Genomic DNA, 19,492 nt, shown 5'->3' with positions numbered 1-19,492 from the left:
CAATGCAAGAGCGGGAATTAGGTCACCGGTTTTTAGGGTTTATCTGCAGCGAGGATGAGGAGAATGGGGTTTCCGGCGGTGGTGCTGTGCGGGATTGTGGCGCTCGCCGTGACGCGCGCGGCGGATGGATCGTCGGCGCCTTCGTTTGTGAAGAGCACGATCGATAATCACGACATCGTGATTTTTTCCAAGTCTTATTGCCCGTAAGTTCTCAATTCTATGTCGATCGAGCTGTGGGGAGGGGTCTCTAACGCTTGTCCCTTGGAAATCTCAGCTATTGCCGGAGAGCTAAGTCGGTTTTCAAGAGCTTGAATGAAACTCCCCATGTCGTTGAGCTGGATCTAAGAGGTACTCGGAAAAATTCTTTTTTTTCTTTCGTACTGGATGTTCTCAGTGTTTTTTAATTGGTGTTCTTAGAGGATGGAGACGAGATCCAGGAAGCGTTGCAAGGCCTAGTGGGACGCCGCACTGTTCCACAAGTTTTCGTTGGTGGTAAACACATCGGTGGCTCTGATGGTACATTTTTTTCTCGTCGCCTCTAGGATGGTTGGCACGTAGAGTTCGTGCAAACTAGTCGCGTGCTTTTTTCCACTCACTGGCGTTTGTGCGTTGCAGACACTGTCGAAGCTCATGAGAGCGGACGCTTGGAGACGATCATAAATGGGATAAGAAAATCGGAGCTGCGATGATCCGGTAACTTCCCTCTCGCCATAATAAATCCCAGCAAACGAACCATGATTCGCAAGCAAAGCAGCACGATTTCCAGTAGGGACAAAATAAGCTAAGCACTCATATATGTAGTTACAGACAGCTAGCGCATTTGTTTGGAGTCATTCGATGCCAGTTTGCTTCAAACCTCTGAAAAAAAACTATTGTTATTCACATAACGTGCGCTCTTTGATCTGCACAGAATTTTTTTTTGCTTCTTCACAGGCTAATGGTTTAGTTTGTTTTTCTCTTTTCTAACGAAAGAACAGGAAAACATTCCAAGAAAGTTTACAAGTACCTGTGGAACTTATGCCCGTTTCAAGGTTGATCCATCCAGCGAGCACTTTGAATTCTCTATCGATGATCCAGGCTACTACCCCATCGGTGCTCTACGAGGTACGCCTTTTCTGCATCGAGCTTTCGCAGTGGAAATTGACTCGAACTTTTCAGGTGTGGTGGGCGAATCCTGGAATGCCTCACTGTTCTTCCTTTTGAAGCAGCCGGATCCATTCTCCTCCTCGAGCAGCAGTCGATTGCGGATCTTTGGAAGCAGCAACTTGGTAGGCTGCTTCTTCCTGATCCCCTTCTTCTCTGTCCATTTCTTCCTCTTGGACAGCCTCTTCCTCTTCGCTGGTTTTTGCTGGATCCCGAGCTCACCGTTTTGCTGCCATTGTTGTTGGTGTTGTTCCTGTTGTTGCAGATTGTGCTGCTGCTCGCTGGTGGAAACCATTTCAGCTGACGAGAACTTCTGCTCCACTTCCTCGAGCTGCTGCTGCCGCTGCTCCTTTTCACCTCCAGCGCCACCTCCAGCGCCCTCCCCATCGGCCGGCAATGCAAACGTGATGGATCTGTCCTCCGGCTGCTCCCTCAGCACGTCCAGCTTACATGCAAGCGAGCAGAACTTGACGTCGTCCGAGAGAGCCCGGTTGCAGCACAGGCAGGCGTGCAGAGCTCCTTTGCTGGGACGGGGCTGTGGACGGCTGAGCAGGAAGACGATCTTGGCGCTGTTGATGGAGTACGTCTGGATGTCCGAGACCTCGAGGCACTGCTGGATGTCCACGACCCGGATGGAGTCCATGTGTGAGGCCTTGCGGACTTGGAGAGTCCGGTGGCCCGAGTGCGAGGTGAGGAGGCCGAACTGGCAGAGGGGGCCGCTACCGGAGCATTCGGTGCAGAACTGGTTGCGCTCGTTCTTGCCGCCGGTGTGGAAGTTGCAGCTGGTGAAGTAGTCGCCGGACAGGAACTCGTCCACCCAGGCCGGGCCTTCTCTGGGAACTTTGGAACGCATGCTGGATCTCGTCACTTTTCCGGATGCTGGATCGTTTTCCGGATGGATTCACATCCCAGGGACCAGGAGGAGTGATCAGGAGGAGTGAGTAGCGATCAAAGCGCTACTCGAAAGTTCTTCCGGGGAGGAGGAGTGGTGGTGGTGATTGGAGGAATGAGGGAGACCAGCGAGCATTACAATACCGTGGTGGGATCTCTCGGTGGTGCTGCTGCTACTGCTGCTCCTCGTCCTGGAGATTTGATCGACACCACCACAATGGAAAAAGCTCCAGTCCATTTTCAAAAGAAGAGCAACCCAGCCCATCCAAATGCATGCAAAGAGTTAATCAGGGAAAGGAGGACTTATTGTCAATAATAAATATTAATAAACTTTTTAAAGTCTTAATAATAATAAAATTTAAAATTTAGTAAAAACTTGACAATTAAACTTATTAAACTTATTACTATTCATGCATGGTTAGACTCTTCCATATTTTTTGATGGTACTATAATCGGGTATGACACGGTCTAACGCTCTCACGACCTTCCACGGAAGTTTCACAGTAGATTCTCTACTGGTTCTTCTTCTCTTTTCTTATTCCAGCGAGAGAACTTTGGTGATGGGAAGTTTGCCTTCGTAGACGCATTTGGGAACGTTGGCTTGCTGGATCACACGAGCAGCGCTTGGAGTGCCTCGCTTGGGACGAACATCCTGTGCGAAGAGAAATGAGAAAAAGGAAACTTTAGAAGAGAGCTCCAACCTGATCGAATATGGCTGTAGGGACGGCGAGAGTGGCTACAGCGTTTGGAGCATCCACGATTCCAGAGATGCGTCCTTCGCACGGGCAGCAGGAGAGAAGCAAATAGACCTGGTAGAACAAATTTGTCACAAAGAAGTTCTAAAACCAGCTTGATTTTACCTGCTCTTTAGAGTATCCAAAGTTTGAGAAGTAGTGTATCGCGTTGAGGACTGCTCGTTTGTAGGCAATGCTCGCGTCCAGAAAGTGTTGCTTGCCAGACTCATCCACGCTCACTCCCTCGAAAACTAGCCACTCTGAGAATCTTGGCTCCAGCGGGCCGATCTCAAACAAAGGATGGACATGGAGCTTTGTCGGCCCGATTGGAGTCATATATCTTTCCATTCCTCCGCGAAGAATCTCACATCTGGAAACATCAAAAGTTTGAAAAATGAAGTTTCGAGATTAACGGACCTTAGCTCGAGGAAGCCACTCATCTCGATTGCTCCGCAGAAAGAGACCTCGCCATCGCCTTGAGAGAAATGCATGTCTCCCATGCTTAAGTTTGCTCCTTCCACAAACACTGGGAAATAGACCTTGCAGCCCCTGCTCAGGTTTTTTATATCACAGTTGCCACCATTCTCTCTTCCCGGGATCGTTCTTGCAGCCTCATTTGCAATTGCTTGCCACTGGGAAGAGCCTGGAGGAATCTGTTACGAGAACGAAGCAAATCACAATATATAAAAGAGATCTAATTCAAACAGAACAAACCTTTCCAAGAAGAGCTCCTTTTGCTAGAGGCAAGTTCGCAAGTGGCCGAGTATGAAGTGAACTGCAGAGTGTCAAGCTCGGAGTTTCTTCTACAAGTAAGCGCTCGCGGCTGTTCCAGATATCTAATAGTTCTTTCGACGGCGCGGTGCCAATAAGTCCCGGATGAATCAGTCCTGGAAAACGAACCCCTGTCGTCCAGAAAATGAGGAAGAAACACTAGTTAGACAAAACTTTCAGCTCTTTTTACCTGGAATGTGTCGAGAGTATGCAAAAATGCCATCAAAGTGCCAGATTGCTTTGGTGGCGGAAGGAAAATGGTCTGTAAGAAATCCACCACCATTCTCTCGGTCGAAAGTTCCAGTGAATCCCCACTCGTCTCCTGGAAGTGGTCCAAGGTTGCATATCTCAACCACGAGAATGTCACCAGGGATTGCAGGCTTGCCAGCCTCGTCCATAACTCGGATCGGCCCACTCAGATAATGCACCTGGAAGACAAACAGAAAGATAAACAAACGACTAAAGCTTGAATGCTTACCCTGGACAAGTCCATGTTCTTCACATCTTCGGCAGAATCATTGTCTAGAATTTGGCCTCCAGTCCAATCTATTGTTTCTACTCTGAAGAGCTCCTCTACCGAAACCTGAGCAACTGGAGGAATGTCTGGATGCCATCTGTTGTGAAGAGGACTGTCTTGCTCCCATGGCTGCTTTGTTACATCCACCTTAACAACGCTCTTGGGTGTTCTAGGCGCCATGGTCCTAGAGGGAGAGAGAAAAAATAAAAACTTAGGAGCATCAGGTCACCGAGAAAAACAAAGTCAGCTTACCCGACAATGACTTGGAGCTTGGAAACTTGTACATAATGTAGTTCTCGACGTTTAAATCAAATCACTGTTCGAACCTGATAAACATGGATATTAGAGAAGAAGTAAAACCATCATCATTACCTCAAAGTGCAGCCTTCCGTTTTCGAGGCTTGGCGGTGGAAGTTGTAGAGAGAAGTGTAGATCGAATTACCAGTAATCTCGACAAGAGCACACTCCGTCCTTCACTTGGTGAAACCGGTTACCGTCCCTGACACGGATGCTTCTTCCAGCGATCAGAGATATCATCTTCGTTGCAGTGTGGCAATCGGCACACACTCTCAAGTTCTTCATGATCGTCAGCGGGCTTCCGTTTGGAGTGCTGATTATCCCAAACGCAATGGCTAGCTTCTCGCTGTGGAACCGCACCCTCTGTTCCTTTTCCTCCTCATCAACGTCAAAGATCACCGCGCTGGTATCCGGCTTGTATCCATATCTTTTACGCATTTCACTCTCGAGCCTGTGAACTTCGGCGTAGATCTCTTCTTTCCGGGGATGATCGCTTCCACCACTAGCTGTAAACTCGTGCACCTTGCTCTTCACCACAATCCAGCTACAGCCTGCTTCCTTCTTCAGTCCCTTTTCTTTGAGAGCTTTTCTCACTTTGCTTGCCAAGTCCCACAGTCCAGCAGCGGCGTATATATTCATCAGCAGCAAGTATGGAGATGGATTCTTGGAGTCGATCACGAAGAGTTTCTCGGCAGCTCTTGCTCCTCTCTCAACGTCTCTGTGAATTTTACACGCCGCGAGTAAAGTCCGGTAAGCTAAAACATGCCCCGTAGATGGTATTTTCTCGATCAAAAGCTCTGCTTCTTCCAGCCTCCCTGCTCGTCCCAGCAAATCCATCACGCACTCGTGGTGGCTGTGAGAGGGCGGGACTCCATAGTCGGCTTTCATCGAAGAAAAATACTGCTTTCCAGTGCCGAGAAAACCGCCGTGACTGCAAGCGTAGAGCAAGCTGATAAAACTGATCCCATCCGGCTTAACACCCTCGAGCTCCATCGTCTGGAACATTACCACCGCTCCTTCGTAGTACCCGTTTTGAGCGTTGGCCGACACGATTGCTGTCCAAGTATACGAGTTTCTAGAACTCATGCCGTCAAAAACCTGTTTTGCGGACTCTACACTCCCACATTTCCCGTACATGTTGACGAGAGCAGTCGAAACTTTGAGCCTGGTTTCAAAGCCGGTCTGGAGAATGTTTGCGTGAATGACTCTTCCTTCGGCTATAGATGTCAATCCTGGAAGGCCACAAAATCTAAAAATCAGTATTAGGACAAGTTTCCAAGACCAGCTTTCACAACAAGCAACACGAATACAAAGAAGCGGCCAGAAACAAGCAAGAAGAAAGAATAAAAACTAAAAGAAGGAAAAACAGACCAACAATGATGCGCAGCAGCCACAAACTCTTAAAATCATTATCAGGACAATACCAGATCAGCTTTCACAACAAGCACAAAGAAGCGCCAGAAACAAGCAAAGAATGAAAACTAAAAGAAGGAAAGAAAGACCAACAATGAGGTAGCAAAGTTTCATACCTGCGCAAGCATCTAGAGCGCTGATGAAGGTTATGTCGTTGGGCTTCATCCCTTCGAGATCCATGGTCCGGTAAGTGTGAAGTGCCTCGCGACAATGCCCTCTTTGGCTAAATGCCGTGATCATAGCACTCCATGCCACAACGTCGCGAACTGGCATGCTATCAAAAACGTTCTTTGCGTCCTCTAGACTCCCACAATTCGCATGCGCGGCCACCATGGCTGTTCTAGCCACCACATCCTTTACTGGCATCCTCTCAAAGATTTCCTGAGCTCCCTCCAGGTGCCCGTTCTCGGCAAATGCCGCGATCATCATGTTCCACGAGAAGAGATCTCGATCCCGCTCGTCGATTCCTTCGAAAGCCTTCCTTGCCTCGTCGATGCTCCGGCACTTGCCATACATCCGGACGACGAGATTCGCGAGCATTGTCCTGTGCCGCGATGGGACGCCAGACCCTGATTCGATGTGAGCGTGGAGGCGGCGGCCCTCGGCCAGCGCTCTGGAATCCCCGCACAGCTTGAGAAGTGAAACGCAAGTGCCGGTCTGATCCTCCTCCTCCTCCTCGCTCGACAATCGCTCCAGCCGATCCACCGCAATGCGCAACGCTTCCCTGCTTGATTCCGCAGCATCGATCCTCGGAACCGTGCGCGCCTTGCCTGGGCGCTGCCTTCTCGCCAGATGATCCGAGGAGTCCCTCGCGAATTGATCCTCGCGAGCGCATTGTAGCCTCGCGGACACCACGGCCATAAGCCCTAGATTTCACATACTCTTTCCCTCCAAATTATCCATAAGCCCTAAATCTACTGGAATAGGATGAATGTAGGGCTTGCGCGAGCTCCTCTTCCAAGCGGCTTTCTTCGCGCACGGCAGGACGCATCGAGTGCTCCTCTGGCCCTCCGGTTGGGCGCGCAATCGCGGCGCGTGAATCTCAGGTCTGGAATTTCTCGATTTCGCAGTAGTCGTCTAGTCGCTAGAGCGGGAGAAGACGGTGATTCCGATAAAGACGAAGAAGAAGGAGAAGAATCGGAAGAACAAGAAGAAGAAGCGAAATCTCCGGCTAGAACAGGCGAGACAAGGAAAAATCGCTCTGGATTCTTCGCGAGCTTCTGGAAATCCAACAAGCAGGACGAGCCTCCCGGTGAAGAACAGGTAGAAGAAGAAGTAAAGAAAGAGGAAGAAGGCTACCAAGGATTTTGGGGTTCCTTGACTGGGTCGATCGATAGAGAAGCCGATGCGCCTGGGCTCGAGGATTTGGAGATAAAATGGGGAGAACTTTTGGAACCAAGCGTGGATAATGCGCTCGCGCTCGTTCTCACTGGCCTCCTGGGACTGGCCGTCCTACAAATAAGCTGGCAACTCCTCCTAGTCACCGCGGCGATTATAGTCTCTGGCCTCAAGTACACTGTTCTCGCTGGTTTTCTTATTGCCTTCGTCATTTTCTTCCTGTGACAACGATCGATCGATCACTCTGTAAGTTCCTGTCGATTTTTTTCCTCCTCCAGCGGTGACAATTTCTCTTGGTATCGCAGCTTTTTCATCCTGTACGAGTTGTTTCTCTTTCGACAATCACGTTTTTCCACGTTTTGTTTTGTTTCTTTTCTCTTTTGGTTTTGTGTCGCTGCTGACATGTTTGTTCTTGCAGCTGCGCTCGTCCTTGCAACACCGATCCTCGTAAGTTTTAAGTTCCTGGTGTCTTTTTCTCGATGAAATTAATTTCTATCAGCGATGTTTAGGTGCTTTCGCGATCACTGCCGTGAAGTATGGCGCCAAAGAAACGATGGGAGAGCTGGAACACGATCACATTCTAGTTCTGGTATTTTTTTCTTACTGGTTTAGCAGAAAAGATCTTCAAATCTTCGTCTCTACTTCGCTTCAGGATCCATCCAGCTCGAAATCGATCAAAGTTTTTCTCAAACTTCATGTGAAGTATGAAGAAATGATTAACACGATCAAATTCTAAACGATTCGAGAGCTGGAACACTATCAAATTCTAGTTTTGGTATGTTTTTCTTAATGGTTTGGGACGGAAAACCTTGAAATCTCTCACGTCTTCACTCTTTGTTCCAGGATCCAGCTCGAAAATCGATCAAAGTTTCTCTCAAACTTCACGAAACACGGCTGTGGCTTGCCGTGGAGAATTAAATGGACTGCCGTGCTTAAGTCGTGTGTACCATAAAAGCCGGCAATCCTCGAGTTTAAACCTCCTCAAACGGCCGTGGAGGGGCATATTCCCGAGCATCTTTCTTTGACTAGGGTTTTGACCGAGCAGTAGCTTGCTGGCGCGCACGATCAATCGATCTGTCCTCTTGCGGCGCTCGCATTCTTCTCTCCCTCTCTGCGCGAGCGATTAAATAGCTCGCTCGATCGATCGATTATTTTGCCCCATGGCCGCGGCGCCATAGGCGATCGATCGATCGATCGGTGATAAAATAGAACAGAGGTTTTCGGAGGGATTGGCGAAGAAATCGAGCGAGCACTGCGCAGCGCCGACCTTGTCACTGCTAGTAACATGCGATTTGTCTTTTTCGTGTTGGCCGCTAGTGGAGTCTAGCTCATCGATCGCCAATCTTTCTTTTTGGTGTTCTTCGCTTCTCGCATCCCATCCCGCGTTCGTGCCAGTTGTGTACTAGTGTAGAACACCGCACGCTCTTTGTGCTTTCTTTTCTCTCTTTCTTTTTTCCCTAATCTTTTTTTCTTTTCCATCGATCGAGCCGGCCGCATTGCCAGCGGCGGCTCGGCGCCAGAGCGATCATAAGCGCGGCGCTGGAGCTTGGCGTGTTGGCGGCGATCTAAGGCGTGGAACGCTCGCGAGGTACGGATTTTTCGCTCGATGTTCTTCGATTGACGCTCGATACCGCAGTGTCGCGGCTTGGATTCGTGGTATTTCGCTTCTTCGTCACGACATCGAGGCTGCGCGCACCCGCGATCGATCTTTCCCAGCCGGGGTACGAATATTTCGGCTCGGTGTTCTTCGATTGACGCGTGTCGTGGCTTGGATTCGTGATATTTCGGGGCTGCGCGCTCGCGCGATCGATCTTTGAGGTCTCTTCCCAGCCAGGTATGGCAGCATTGATACATCCAAGCGCCCTCTTTTCGTGTTCTTGAGTCGATCGTATTTCTTTCGCCCAGAATGAAGCTCAAGAAGAAGCATCCAGCGGCATTGCTGCTACTCCTGGTGGCATCGATTCTCGCCATGGCGCTGGCGCAGACCGATTCGGCAGAGCTCCAGGTCCTCCAGAACTTCCTCAAGGGCGTCAAGAATCCGGCGCTACTGGATTCGTGGACTGGGAGCGATCCCTGTGGGAGCAACTGGAAGCACATCAAATGCCAGGGCTCGAGCATATCGGCGCTCCAGGTAGCAGGGCTGGCGCTGGGTGGAACCGTGGCACCCGACCTCAACAAGCTCAAGAATCTCGAGAACCTCCAGCTCCAGGGGAATGGGTTCACAGGATCGCTACCATCGCTTAGTGGGCTCTCGCAGCTCCAAACGGCGCTCCTTTCCGGGAACTCTTTCGACACCATCCCTGGCGATTTCTTCACTGGGCTCAGCGCGCTCACGGAGATCTACCTCGACGACAATCCTCTCAACAAGTCATCCGGGGGATGGATGCTTCCGGCAGAGATCCAGAACTCTTCGCTGCTCTCCACGCTCTCGATCACCAACACGAGCTTGGGAGGAAGCATTCCAGATTTTTTGGGACAGATGGAGAGCTTGAAGGTGCTCAACGTCGCCTACAACAGGATCTCTGGGGGCATTCCTTCGAGCTTTGGGTCCTCGAATTTGGCGGAGTTTCGGGCAAACAACCAGCAGAATCCGGTGCTCAGTGGGCCGATCACGGTCGTGGGAACGATGCAATCTCTGCGAGTTCTGTGGCTTCACGTGAACCGATTCAGCGGTTCCATTCCGGAGGGTCTCGGGGAGGCGCTGTCACTCCAAGAGCTCAAGCTCAACGACAACCAGCTGACGGGAACCATTCCTCCCTCGCTCGCGAATCTCCCGGCGCTCAAGAACTTCACGGTCAAGAACAACTTGCTCGTGGGGGAGATTCCGGTTTTCAAGGACACCGTCGGCTTCGAGTACGCGCGGAACAACTTTTGCAAGAGCAGTCCTGGAGAGGCTTGCGCACGAGACGTGACAGCGCTCTTGCACTTTCTCGCTGGCGTTGGCTACCCCGACTCGCTCACATCGTCGTGGATCGGGAATGATCCTTGTGGAACTTCTGGTAGCAACGGCAGCAGCGGCAGTGCTTGGCTGGGAATCTCCTGCGGCTCGACCCCCGGGACGACTTCGAATGTCACGGTTATCAATCTGGCAAGCAGCCAACTCAACGGCACGCTCTCAGCTGCTCTCGGGAACTTGACGACGCTCACGACTCTCAGGCTCAGCGACAACAAGCTGGAAGGTCTCATTCCAGAGTCCCTGGCGAAGCTACCTTCGCTGCAGTCCGTGGACTTGAGCAACAACCTCTTCTCGGCGCCAGTGCCAGCTTTTCCGTCCTCGGTGAAGCTCAACATCGCTGGCAATCCTCTCACACCCGCCGCGTCTCCAGGGACTTCTCCGCCGGGGGGGACTTCTGGGGGACCAGCTGCGACGCCGGATGGACAGGCTACTGCTACCACTCGATCGAAAAGAGTGAATGCAGGTCCCATCGTGGGAGTTGTGGTCGGGCTAGTGGCACTGCTGCTCGTTTTGTTTGGGATCTGCTTGCTGGTTTACAAGAAGAAGGGACGTAAGTTCTTGAGGCTACAGGGATCCAACACGGTGGTTGTCCATCCTCGGACAGACAACTCCTCAGACGATCCAGAGGTGGTAAAAATCGTGGTGAACAACAACATGATCACCAGTGACAACAGCGACACCCAGAGCCGGGCCAACAGCGGGCCCAGCGATCACGTTCAAGTTGTGGAGGCCGGGAATCTCGTCATCTCCATCCACGTCCTGCGAGAGGCCACCAAAAACTTCAGCGAGGCGACTATCCTAGGCCGTGGGGGATTCGGAGTCGTGTACAAGGGAGTCCTGGATGACGGCACGGCCATAGCGGTGAAGCGGATGGAATCCAACTGCGTCGTCAGCAACAAAGGCCTGGGCGAGTTCCAGGCCGAGATCGCGGTTCTGACCAAGGTCCGCCACCGCCACTTGGTGGCGCTGCTCGGCTACTGCATCGAAGGCAACGAGAAGATGCTGGTGTACGAGTTCATGCCGCAGGGGACGCTGAGCCAGCACCTGTTCGAGGCTGCCAAGTGCGGCTATCCGCCGCTGGACTGGAAGCAAAGGCTGTCCGTGGCGCTGGACGTGGCTCGCGGCATGGAGTACCTCCATGGCCTGGCGCACAGGAGCTTCATCCACAGGGACTTGAAGCCGTCCAACATCCTTCTCGGGGACGACCTCCGGGCTAAGGTCTCGGATTTTGGCCTCGTGAAGCTGGCACCCGAGGGGAAGTACTCGGTGGAGACGCGGCTGGCCGGAACGTTTGGATACTTGGCTCCCGAGTATGCAGGTTGGTATTCCTCTTCTTTTCATTCCTTTCTTTACTTTTGGCACATTGGCTGGTCGTGCGGTTTTGTCTAATGCTTCTGTTTCCAGCTGTTTTCGCCTGCTTGCTTGGGCTGTGTGCTTCTTTACTTTTATGCTGTCTGTTCGCTGCCGTGCCTGCCTGCCTGGGCTGCTGCTGCTGCTACTGCGTGCGTGTGGAATTCTCGTTTTCGTGCTCGATCCGGCAGAGGATTTTGCGAGAAAACGCTGCATGTTTTGTTCGTTATTAACGTCCTCTCGCAGTTACCGGGCGCGTGACCACCAAGGCCGACGTCTTTAGCTTCGGGGTGGTGCTCATGGAGCTGATAACGGGGCGGCGGGCGCTGGACGAGACGCAGGCGGAAGAAAACATGCATCTGGTAACGTGGTTCCGGCGATCCACCGCCAACAAAGAGGGAGTCCGTAAGCTCATCGACCCGGCCATCGAGTCCGACGACAACTTCGCGAGCATCAGCGTGGTGGCGGAGCTCGCCGGCCACTGCACCGCGAGGGAGCCATACCAGCGGCCGGACATGGGCCACGCCGTGAACGTCCTCTCGCCGCTGGTGGAGCACTGGAAGCCGGTGGACTACGAGGACGAGAGCGGCGGGATCGACCTGGACGTGCCGCTGCCCCAGGCGGTGAAGCGGTGGCAGGAGCTGGACAGCGGCGGCGGTGGCGGCGGAGCGGCGGCGGTGTGGAGCGACACGCAGTCGAGCCTCCCGCCGCGGCCGTCGGGCTTCGCCGAGACTTTTACTTCCGAGGACGCTCGCTGAGAGACGAGGAGACGATGCATTTCTCTCTCTTTGGTGGCGAAAGTTTTGCTTCTTCTCCCCTCGCCCGCGCGTCGAGATTGATCGATCGATCGATCGATTGAGAGAGGGTGAGGTTCGTTGCCGCTCCCCTCCTTTTTTTTCTCTCTCTCTTTGGCCTTCTTTGTTTTCTTCCATCTCCACAGGAACTGCTTTTAAGTTATGCTCTTTTGTTTTTAATTGTATAGGTGTGAGAGATTTCCTGTGCTTTGGAGACGACAATTGTTCTTCCTGTTTTGAGATTTTCGAAATTGATCCCACGCATATTCCTTCGGAAATATGCCCTAGTATATTCTCAAAGGAATATGCCTTGCAGCCGTAGGTATATTCCTAAAGTGCATATTTATTTATTTTTTAAACTGTTTTTTCCTCGTAACGGGAAATAGAAAATGGAGCAAATTTAGGCAATGGGGGGAAATTCGGTCCAAACGCACACTGACTTTCCTCCCGTGGCTGACTTTGAGAGCCCGGGGATTTCCAAAAACTGGCTACATTCCAGGTATTTTGGCACGGCTTCCGTCATGGCCGAGCGATCGAGACATGTCGCGCAATTGAATTTTTTTTTATCTACCTAGAGCTCCACTCGCGATTCCTCCTTTTCCGTAGCCTCTCGCCTTGGCGCAAGGGAATCCACTCTTTCGCCATCGTCATCGTCATCTTTCCTCAGCTTCCAAGTCGCATCTATCCATGTCCTCTTCCTCTCCTTCTCTGGATCAAATCGCGAAGCAGCGGAAGAAGGCCACTCCGGGACCCCATCCCCTGGCTTTTCCTCTGAGGTAGTCGGGTTTGATCAAATGGCAGCTTAGCGACGAATGGAAGCGGGACCAGCAGCACAACAGTACTGTGCGAATTCTGCCTGTCACGCGGAACTTCTGTAAGATAGGAGGCACGAGCGGCAACGCAAGGAATAAAGACAGAAGAAAAACAAGCTTTCGGACCGTACCTAGCATAAGCTTGAGCTGTTGTGGAGTACCTTGCGCTTCTTTTCGCTCTCAGTGAGTACCTAGTGCCAGTTTCCGAGAACAATCTCGTCGATCAATCCAAGACCCTGCCAGCGGACATCAACTTGCTTGTTCGTGCTCGATCTTGCTGCTTGCGGTAGTCTTCGTCGTCGTCTTTCTCCGCCCATATTTATCTCTTGCTCGGCTGCCTGTGCTGTCCAGAAAAGGCCCGATTTGGTCGTTTCCGAGCTCCTCTCTCCACCAAAATCCTCCTTCGTCGCCCTCCATTTAAAATCCCTCGCTCTGCTCCTGACTCCCAGCAAACCTTCCCTTTCCTTCTTTCCTCTAGGAGCACTTCCTTGTGTTCAGCGATGATTCGCAGCAGCTGGTGAGTACACACGGCCTTGCACTTGCACTTTGAGCTCTGTGTTTCCTGACTGAGGAGAAGCCTTGGTCGTAGGAATGGAGCTGGCAGACGATGCGTGGCGAGCAAGGACAGGATCTTCCAAATCATCCGCTCCCTGGCAACATCAACACAAAAGCAGAGGTCAGTAATCTATCCATACAAGCACAGAAAAAAACTCAAAAACCACAAACTGCTGAAGAAAAACGTGCCTTGAAAGATAGGATCATCATCAGCTGATTGCCAAAAAAAAAAAAAAACCATACCTTCCTCCCATTCTCGGTTAAAGAATGCGCAGCACACCACCTCCAGCAGAGTCTTTTGTCTCAGCAACGAACCTGTCCTGGCAAATTCTTCCGCTCTCGACACCTGTTGCTTTGTTCCGAGTTTTTGTTTGCCTTTAGTTACCCCGTGTCTCCCTGGCTGATACCTCTTCGTTTTCTTCTCTGCGTTATCTAGATTACTCGGCAAAGTGGCAATCATCACCGGTGGAGCAAACGGTATCGGCGACGCCACCGTCCGCCACTTCGTCGCGCACGGCGCTCAAGTCGTCATAGCCGACGTCCAGGACGAGCTCGGCAGCCACCTCGCGCGGGAGCTCCAGCGGGACTTCTCCTCCCCGGCCGCTGCTCGCTACGTCCACTGCGACGTCACCGCGGAGCCGGACGTGGCCGCCGCCTTGGACGTGGCTCACTCCATTGCCGGACACGTAGACGTTGTCTTCAGCAACGCCGGCATCCTGGGCGCGCTGGGGCCGTTGGATCAGACGGACGTGGCCGAGCTGGAGCGCACCATGCAGGTCAACCTCCGGGGCCACTTCCTGGCGCTCAAGCACGCCGCTCGCGTCATGAAGCCTCGCGCCGCCGGCTCGATCATCCTCACGGGCAGCGTGGCCGGGATAGTCGGGGGCCTCTCGCCTCACGCCTACGCGATGTGCAAGGCTGGAGTTATTGGCCTCGTCCGGTCCAGTGCCGTGGAGCTGCGAGAGTTTGGCATCCGCGTAAACGTGATATCCCCCGACGCCATACCAACAAAGTTCTTGAGCACCGCGCTGGAAACCATGGGAGACTTACCTGTGACGGCGGAGAAGGTCGTGGAGATTGTGAAGAAGAACTCGCTGCTTCCAAACCGCCCGCTCTGCGCCTTGGACATCGCCAACGCCGCGCTCTTCCTCGCCGGCGACGAGTCTGGGTATGTGAGTGGACACAACTTAGTCGTGGATGCGAGCAACACGGTCACCAAGCCGGCCATCATGCATACCTGGTTTACGACTTACGCTCCCATGCTCCAAGAAGCCGGGAAGAGGGGTCTCAGTTGAAAAACAAATCGCCCTTGAAGTTGAGCAGTCCTTGGTTGAGCCTGTAACTTGAAAAAACCAATGATAAGCTCGGAAACGAATAACCTCTTACCGCTGCTGCCAGTACTTTAATACGAAAGCTTTGGACAGTAGTTTAATTTACCTCACTCACGTCACCCACAATGTGGTATCATGCTCCACTATATGGCACTGCAGCAATACAACATGGGAAGTCATGTAGAAAAGAAATAAAAAGAAGAACGAGACACTTTAAGGTAGACCTGTGCTGGGGTTACGAGATTGCGTTTTATTCCATCCTGCTACCTGTCTCGAGACCTGTCATCATTCCCAGCCGATGCAAAGAACGAGCAAAATGATAGAAAACAGAAACTTCGAGTTGCGCATTCACGCCATTTCGTACTTATTCCAAAGAATGTCATGAGTGACCAGACAGAGAACTTCAAAAAGTAGAAGAAGCTCAACTTGCCTCAGTAGAGACCCAAGATCTTCCACCATATTGCTCCACTTACGGTCCAAACAATGCCGTTCCACAGGGCTACAATGGCCCCGTATTTAAAAATGTCCCGCAATTCAACGTATCCAGCTGAAAGTCAAGAACGAAGACAGGAAATAGTTAAGTTTAGAACGAAACACTTGTTTTGGAATGACAAAGTTACCTCCGTAATAAACAGCTGCCTGACCACTGCTGTAGTGCGTGAGCGCACCAAAGAGATTTGTGTTGTAGGCCAAAGCCAGCGCTGACAGCACGCCAGGAACACCAGCTGCGAGGTGCATGGCTAGGAAGGCCGAGTAGAGTGCACCGACGTGACCGGTTTGGCTCGCAAAGAGGTAGTGAATCAAAAAGTATGAACCCTGGAGAACGCCGAATGCAGCAGGCCAGCTGAGAGAAAACGAGGCCAGGACTTTAGCGACGGAGTCGGACATCCACTTTACGAGTCCCAAGCTGGTAAGCTGGCTGGCCATACCAACAAGTACTGCAAACCACGCAAGAGTATCCCAGGCTGATTTCTCGCTTAGGCAGTCATCCCAATTGAGGACGCCAAGAACCAGTAATATTGACAAGCCGAGCATAGCTGCCACAACACTTGGAACTCCAAGTTTATCTCTGCGAAAAAAAAAATCACCAGTGAGACATCGCAAATTACTGGATAAAACCATAACTTACCCCAAAACCCACAGAGTAACAGCGAGGAGCATCGTCGAAACCATCACCCACTCGCTCTTAGTCACAGGCCCCATTTGCTGCAGCTTCTTTTCAGCCATTGCAGGAGCTTCAGGAGTGTCTTTGATCTCGGGAGGATACAACTTGTAGAGGAGCAACGGGGTCGAGAGTAGCGATAGAGCGGCCGGGACGATCGCCACTTTAAGCCATGTCACCCATGGATTCGCCACGATAACGCCCAGCTCCTCTGCCAGCTTCAGGCACAATAGATTCTGTGCCGCAGCAGTCAAAAAGAGAGCGCTCGAGTTTCCAGCAGCCTGCATTTCGCGCCACCAACACTTTTAAAACCAACATATCACGTAAAAGTTAGAAACCAAACCTGGAATTGAGTCTGGACGAGGTACGCTCCAAGCTTTGACGACGATTTATCGTTTGGACGGCTCCCAGCCGAAAGAGAGAGTGAGTTGATGATCGGCAAGAACACTCCCCCCGCTCGTGCGGTCGTGCTCGGCATCGCTGGTGCTATGAGCGCTTCGCTCACAGTAAGCCCATAAGAAAGTCCCAGTGTGCTTTTCCCCAGCCACTTCACGAAGTACGTGGCAATTCTATCACCCAGGCCGGTTTTCACGAATCCTCTCGCGAAGAAAAAGGAGATGACGATGAGCCAGATGACATCGTTTGTGAAGGCGCTGAAAGCCGACGCGAAAGATAGTGTCCGTGTGAGCACTGTTGTTGTCAATCCTATGAAGGCCCAAGCTCCAACCGGCAGTGGACTGAGAACGAGACCCGTGATCGTCGATAAGAAGATCGATAGGAGCTGCCAGGCTTGAGCCGACACTGCCGCGGGCTTTGGAACCAGGAATCTCAAAATCAGCCCCACACTGACCGAGATCGCCAGTGGCAAAGGCTTGGCACCCTCCAGCGGCTTTTTCAGAGATTTCGGATCGTCCGCCTCGATCACTGTTGCCGGCGTCGACGGCTCTGGAGCCGACGAGCACGAGATTTTCCTGGAGGACGAGGAATCCCTCGAGATGAATCCGACCTGGCGCGGCGGCGAGCAGCTCAATCCAGCGCGCAATCCGATGCCAAATGCGGCTTTCCGGGATGGAAATGTTGCATTTGTGACTGGAGAAACTGCGGAGTTCCGCCAGTGCGTCAATCGAGCGCCCGGAGCTAGCGTTTCCATCCCCAATGCCCTGTTCATCCCGAGATTTCCTTACCAGCGCTTCAAGATTTCCAGCTGCCTGGGAAGTCTTGGGCGATTGGACGATCAGATTAGCCAGGACGACGCCATCGCTTGATCGTTGAATGGAGGCCCCGAAAACCCTAGCCTTAGAAAACCACTGGCTTAACTAAAGCATACATTATCCACCATTGGTTTAGTCGGCATTTACAATGTTAGCAGAATATACCGACTTTTGAACGTTATTGACGGCACCGTCTATTTTGATTTCAAGGTTTAGGGTTCTTCGCAGAGAGTTGCGGCGTAGCGATGGTCGCGAAGAACAAGAGCAAGCCCTTGGCGGCAGGCGGCGAGCTGGAAATCCAATCGGGCGGCCTTCCACGGCGCCTGGCATCGGTCGACAAGAAGGTACGCGATCGCGCAGTGGAGCTCCTGGCGAGCTGGTTAGAATGCCGGACTTCCGTGGACGAAGCCGACCTGAGGAAGATCTGGAAGGGGCTTTTCTACTGCTACTGGCACGCAGACAAGGCGATTGTCCAGGCAGATCTTGCGGAGCGCCTCGCATCGCTTATACAGCGCCTTCCGAGCGAATTAGCACTCCAGTTCTTTGAGGGGTATTTGGGCACAATGCGGAGAGAATGGGGCGGGATAGACCATTTGAGGATGGACAAGTTCTATCTTCTCCAGCGGAAGTTCGTGAGTTCTATGTTCATGGCACTCAGGCAGCAGAGATGGGACAAGGAGATTGTCCAGCGCTACATGGACGCTTTGAAAAATCGGGCTTTTCTCTCCAACGATCTCTTCCCGGCCCAGGGGTGTAGTATGCATCTGGCGGACATTTTCTTGGAGCAACTTGATGGTGTTCTTCCGGAGGAGAAAGAAGTTCTCGGCATTCTTCTGGAGCCTTTCTATGCAACTCTTGCGCTTGGTCCGGACAAGAATGTGCTGAAGCGCGTCAAAGAAGGAGTTTTTGATCGTCTTTTGGAGGCTGCGAGGGAGAGTGTCAAGTCCGAGAACAAGTTGGCCGAGTTCGTGACCAGTCTGCCAATGGAAAAGAGGCTTTTCGAGCTCGCAGCTTCAGCGGACACTCTACAGGGAAATCGCAAGGTGCTGTACGCTCTCTCCGAGGACTTTAAGAAGATCAAAAGGAGTTTGGACCTGAAAGCTCTGGCGACTGCAGCTGCTGCTACGTCCAAGATGGAAAAACCAGCCAGCATTGCGGCACCAACTAGTGCCAAGATCTCCAAGATGGAAAAATCAGCCAGCAGTGCGGCACCAGCTAGTGCCGAGGTGAAAAGTCCAGAGGCTACCGTGAAACAGGATGACCCGGTGGTCTCCAACTTGGAGAAGAAGTTCGAGGTTGCTGTGGAGGAAAATGGCGATGGTGGTGCTTCAGTCCCTCCTCTGGAGATGGTTCTCTCTCCTCTCATCGGGGAAAAACCGAAGAAGAAGAAGAAGAACGCGGAGACTAAGGCGATTGTTCTTCCGGACGAGACCCCGATGGTCTCATCTGCTGCTGCTCCGGAGGAGCTCGGATCTCCAGCAGGCTCCAAGAAGATAAACAGGAAAGCGCCAGTTTCTCCGCTCCACACCGCCAGCAAGAAGAGAAAGAGCTCCAAGGACGACGATTCTCCAGCGGTGGCCGAGAGCAACACCGACGCGGGCGAGACGAGCACCGGCAAGAAGGCGAAGAAAGTGAGGTTCTCGCTCAAGAGCAACACTACGTGGAAGTTTGGCAAGCCTTTCAGGATGACTCCTCTGGCCTTGGATTCCACTCCAAAGGCCAGCGCTCTGAAGCAGGGGCTCTTGCCAGGGCCGATCTCTCACGTCTCGCCAAGGATGTTCTCGCCAAGGAAGTTCTCGCCAAAGAGGAAGAACACTCCATCGCCATCGCCAAAGCAAAGGAGGGGCGGAAAGGCCACGCCAGGGCCAAAGAGATCCTCGCCAAAGAAGAAAGCTCTACGATGGTAAGAAAAACAAATTCTGGGTGAAATTATTTGACCAACGATGGTAAGAAAAAACGGGGTGAAATTCTTTCCAACAATGGTAAGAAAAAATGGCGTGAAATGAAATTCTTTGTTGCTGGACCATGCGTACGGAAAGTGTCTAGGCCATTCTCCATACGATTTTTTCCCATGTGTGTGTGGCGCGTAACGCGTATGTGTCTCCTTACAAAGGTAAACGTGAGACACATGCACCTCCGTCAATCTAGGGTTTTGGGCTTCTTCTCGTAGCGATCGATAGCATTCTCTCTTGGCGCCGCGCCAAATCTTCGGGAGGG

At 52.1% G+C, this 19,492-nt stretch overlaps 7 protein-coding genes and 1 long non-coding RNA gene across 12 annotated transcripts; 4 read left to right on the top strand and 4 right to left on the bottom strand.

Annotated features, from left to right (window-relative positions):
- The first annotated feature begins 17 nt into the window (after positions 1-17).
- Positions 18-907, top strand: LOC9662255 (glutaredoxin-C8). Of its 2 annotated transcripts, XM_024662775.1 has the most exons (5): positions 18-203; positions 275-348; positions 418-516; positions 616-693; positions 746-907. In XM_024662775.1, the coding sequence occupies exons 1-4, from the start codon at positions 55-57 to the stop codon at positions 687-689; spliced, it is 396 nt and encodes a 131-aa protein (XP_024518543.1). In that variant the 5' UTR covers positions 18-54; the 3' UTR covers positions 690-693; positions 746-907. The 2 variants fall into 2 exon arrangements, with proteins under 2 accessions (XP_024518543.1, XP_002989010.1); XM_002988964.2 differs by having other exon boundaries at positions 616-907.
- Positions 908-1,081: 174 nt separating this feature from the next.
- On the bottom strand, positions 1,082-1,996 carry LOC9662254. Its single transcript, XM_002988902.2, has one exon. It carries the CDS (start codon positions 1,994-1,996, stop codon positions 1,082-1,084), a length of 915 nt encoding a protein of 304 aa, XP_002988948.2.
- A 449-nt stretch (positions 1,997-2,445) lies between these two features.
- LOC9628897 (formamidase) lies at positions 2,446-6,678 on the bottom strand. Of its 2 annotated transcripts, XM_002988901.2 has the most exons (9): positions 4,429-4,476; positions 4,309-4,382; positions 4,018-4,240; positions 3,730-3,967; positions 3,483-3,670; positions 3,186-3,421; positions 2,895-3,138; positions 2,736-2,843; positions 2,446-2,686 (listed from the first exon to the last, which is right to left on the bottom strand). In XM_002988901.2, the coding sequence occupies exons 3-9, from the start codon at positions 4,234-4,236 to the stop codon at positions 2,570-2,572; spliced, it is 1,350 nt and encodes a 449-aa protein (XP_002988947.1). In that variant the 5' UTR covers positions 4,237-4,240; positions 4,309-4,382; positions 4,429-4,476; the 3' UTR covers positions 2,446-2,569. The 2 variants fall into 2 exon arrangements, 1 of the variants encoding a protein (XP_002988947.1); XR_002990719.1 differs by lacking the exons at positions 2,446-2,686; positions 2,736-2,843; positions 2,895-3,138; ... (2 more) ...; positions 3,730-3,967; positions 4,018-4,240 and adding an exon at positions 5,883-6,678 and having other exon boundaries at positions 4,308-4,382; positions 4,429-5,585.
- On the top strand, positions 6,675-12,384 carry LOC9628896 (receptor protein kinase TMK1). 3 transcript variants are annotated; one of them, XM_024662762.1, is made up of 9 exons: positions 6,675-7,350; positions 7,410-7,421; positions 7,523-7,551; positions 7,614-7,693; positions 7,757-7,879; positions 7,948-8,692; positions 8,741-8,938; positions 9,010-11,378; positions 11,657-12,384. In XM_024662762.1, exons 8-9 carry the CDS (start codon positions 9,011-9,013, stop codon positions 12,166-12,168), a joined length of 2,880 nt encoding a protein of 959 aa, XP_024518530.1. In that variant the 5' UTR covers positions 6,675-7,350; positions 7,410-7,421; positions 7,523-7,551; positions 7,614-7,693; positions 7,757-7,879; positions 7,948-8,692; positions 8,741-8,938; position 9,010; the 3' UTR covers positions 12,169-12,384. The 3 variants fall into 3 exon arrangements, with proteins under 3 accessions (XP_024518530.1, XP_024518531.1, XP_002989009.2); XM_024662763.1 differs by lacking the exon at positions 7,410-7,421; XM_002988963.2 differs by having other exon boundaries at positions 7,410-7,551.
- A 238-nt stretch (positions 12,385-12,622) lies between these two features.
- LOC112341870 lies at positions 12,623-13,607 on the bottom strand. Its single transcript, XR_002990722.1, has 2 exons — positions 13,148-13,607; positions 12,623-13,076 (listed from the first exon to the last, which is right to left on the bottom strand). It is a non-coding gene; the product is annotated as an uncharacterized LOC112341870 (long non-coding RNA).
- On the top strand, positions 13,423-15,007 carry LOC9662253 (momilactone A synthase). The gene is made up of 3 exons (XM_024662771.1): positions 13,423-13,533; positions 13,606-13,692; positions 14,008-15,007. The coding sequence occupies exons 1-3, from the start codon at positions 13,517-13,519 to the stop codon at positions 14,864-14,866; spliced, it is 963 nt and encodes a 320-aa protein (XP_024518539.1). The 5' UTR covers positions 13,423-13,516; the 3' UTR covers positions 14,867-15,007.
- Positions 15,008-15,231: 224 nt separating this feature from the next.
- On the bottom strand, positions 15,232-17,363 carry LOC9628894 (dicarboxylate transporter 2.1, chloroplastic). The gene is made up of 4 exons (XM_002988900.2): positions 16,408-17,363; positions 16,032-16,345; positions 15,523-15,971; positions 15,232-15,449 (listed from the first exon to the last, which is right to left on the bottom strand). The coding sequence occupies exons 1-4, from the start codon at positions 17,230-17,232 to the stop codon at positions 15,334-15,336; spliced, it is 1,704 nt and encodes a 567-aa protein (XP_002988946.2). The 5' UTR covers positions 17,233-17,363; the 3' UTR covers positions 15,232-15,333.
- A 117-nt stretch (positions 17,364-17,480) lies between these two features.
- Positions 17,481-19,307, top strand: LOC9628893 (ribosomal RNA processing protein 1 homolog). The gene has a single exon (XM_024662767.1). It carries the CDS (start codon positions 17,521-17,523, stop codon positions 19,180-19,182), a length of 1,662 nt encoding a protein of 553 aa, XP_024518535.1. The 5' UTR covers positions 17,481-17,520; the 3' UTR covers positions 19,183-19,307.
- Positions 19,308-19,492: the final 185 nt, after the last annotated feature.

The sequence above is a fragment of the Selaginella moellendorffii genome, unplaced genomic scaffold, assembly GCF_000143415.4.
Source record: "Selaginella moellendorffii unplaced genomic scaffold, v1.0 SELMOscaffold_92, whole genome shotgun sequence".
NCBI classification, from domain to species: domain Eukaryota; kingdom Viridiplantae; phylum Streptophyta; class Lycopodiopsida; order Selaginellales; family Selaginellaceae; genus Selaginella; species Selaginella moellendorffii.
Note: the sequence above shows the minus strand (reverse complement) of the source record. Positions and strands in the feature narration are given on the sequence as shown.

Bases quoted from the DNA above. Each gene is read 5' to 3' on its own strand.
- LOC9662255 (XM_024662775.1), top strand. From the start codon at position 55: ATGAGGAGAATGGGGTTTCCGGCGGTGGTGCTGTGCGGGATTGTGGCG. The intron at 204-274 runs GTAAGTTCTCAA...TGGAAATCTCAG, and splicing joins TTTTCCAAGTCTTATTGCCC to CTATTGCCGGAGAGCTAAGT. The intron at 349-417 runs GTACTCGGAAAA...TGGTGTTCTTAG, and splicing joins CGTTGAGCTGGATCTAAGAG to AGGATGGAGACGAGATCCAG.
- LOC9662254 (XM_002988902.2), bottom strand. From the start codon at position 1,996: ATGCGTTCCAAAGTTCCCAGAGAAGGCCCGGCCTGGGTGGACGAGTTC.
- LOC9628897 (XM_002988901.2), bottom strand. From the start codon at position 4,236: ATGGCGCCTAGAACACCCAAGAGCGTTGTTAAGGTGGATGTAACAAAG. The intron at 3,968-4,017 runs GTAAGCATTCAA...TTTGTCTTCCAG, and splicing joins AGAACATGGACTTGTCCAGG to GTGCATTATCTGAGTGGGCC. The intron at 3,139-3,185 runs GTCCGTTAATCT...TGATGTTTCCAG, and splicing joins AGTGGCTTCCTCGAGCTAAG to ATGTGAGATTCTTCGCGGAG.
- LOC9628896 (XM_024662763.1), top strand. From the start codon at position 9,011: ATGAAGCTCAAGAAGAAGCATCCAGCGGCATTGCTGCTACTCCTGGTG. The intron at 11,379-11,656 runs GTTGGTATTCCT...GTCCTCTCGCAG, and splicing joins CTTGGCTCCCGAGTATGCAG to TTACCGGGCGCGTGACCACC.
- LOC9662253 (XM_024662771.1), top strand. The intron at 13,693-14,007 runs GTCAGTAATCTA...TGCGTTATCTAG, and splicing joins ACATCAACACAAAAGCAGAG to ATTACTCGGCAAAGTGGCAA.
- LOC9628894 (XM_002988900.2), bottom strand. From the start codon at position 17,232: ATGAACAGGGCATTGGGGATGGAAACGCTAGCTCCGGGCGCTCGATTG. The intron at 16,346-16,407 runs GTTTGGTTTCTA...CGCGAAATGCAG, and splicing joins TCGTCCAGACTCAATTCCAG to GCTGCTGGAAACTCGAGCGC. The intron at 15,450-15,522 runs GTAACTTTGTCA...CTTGACTTTCAG, and splicing joins GGCAGCTGTTTATTACGGAG to CTGGATACGTTGAATTGCGG.
- LOC9628893 (XM_024662767.1), top strand. From the start codon at position 17,521: ATGGTCGCGAAGAACAAGAGCAAGCCCTTGGCGGCAGGCGGCGAGCTG.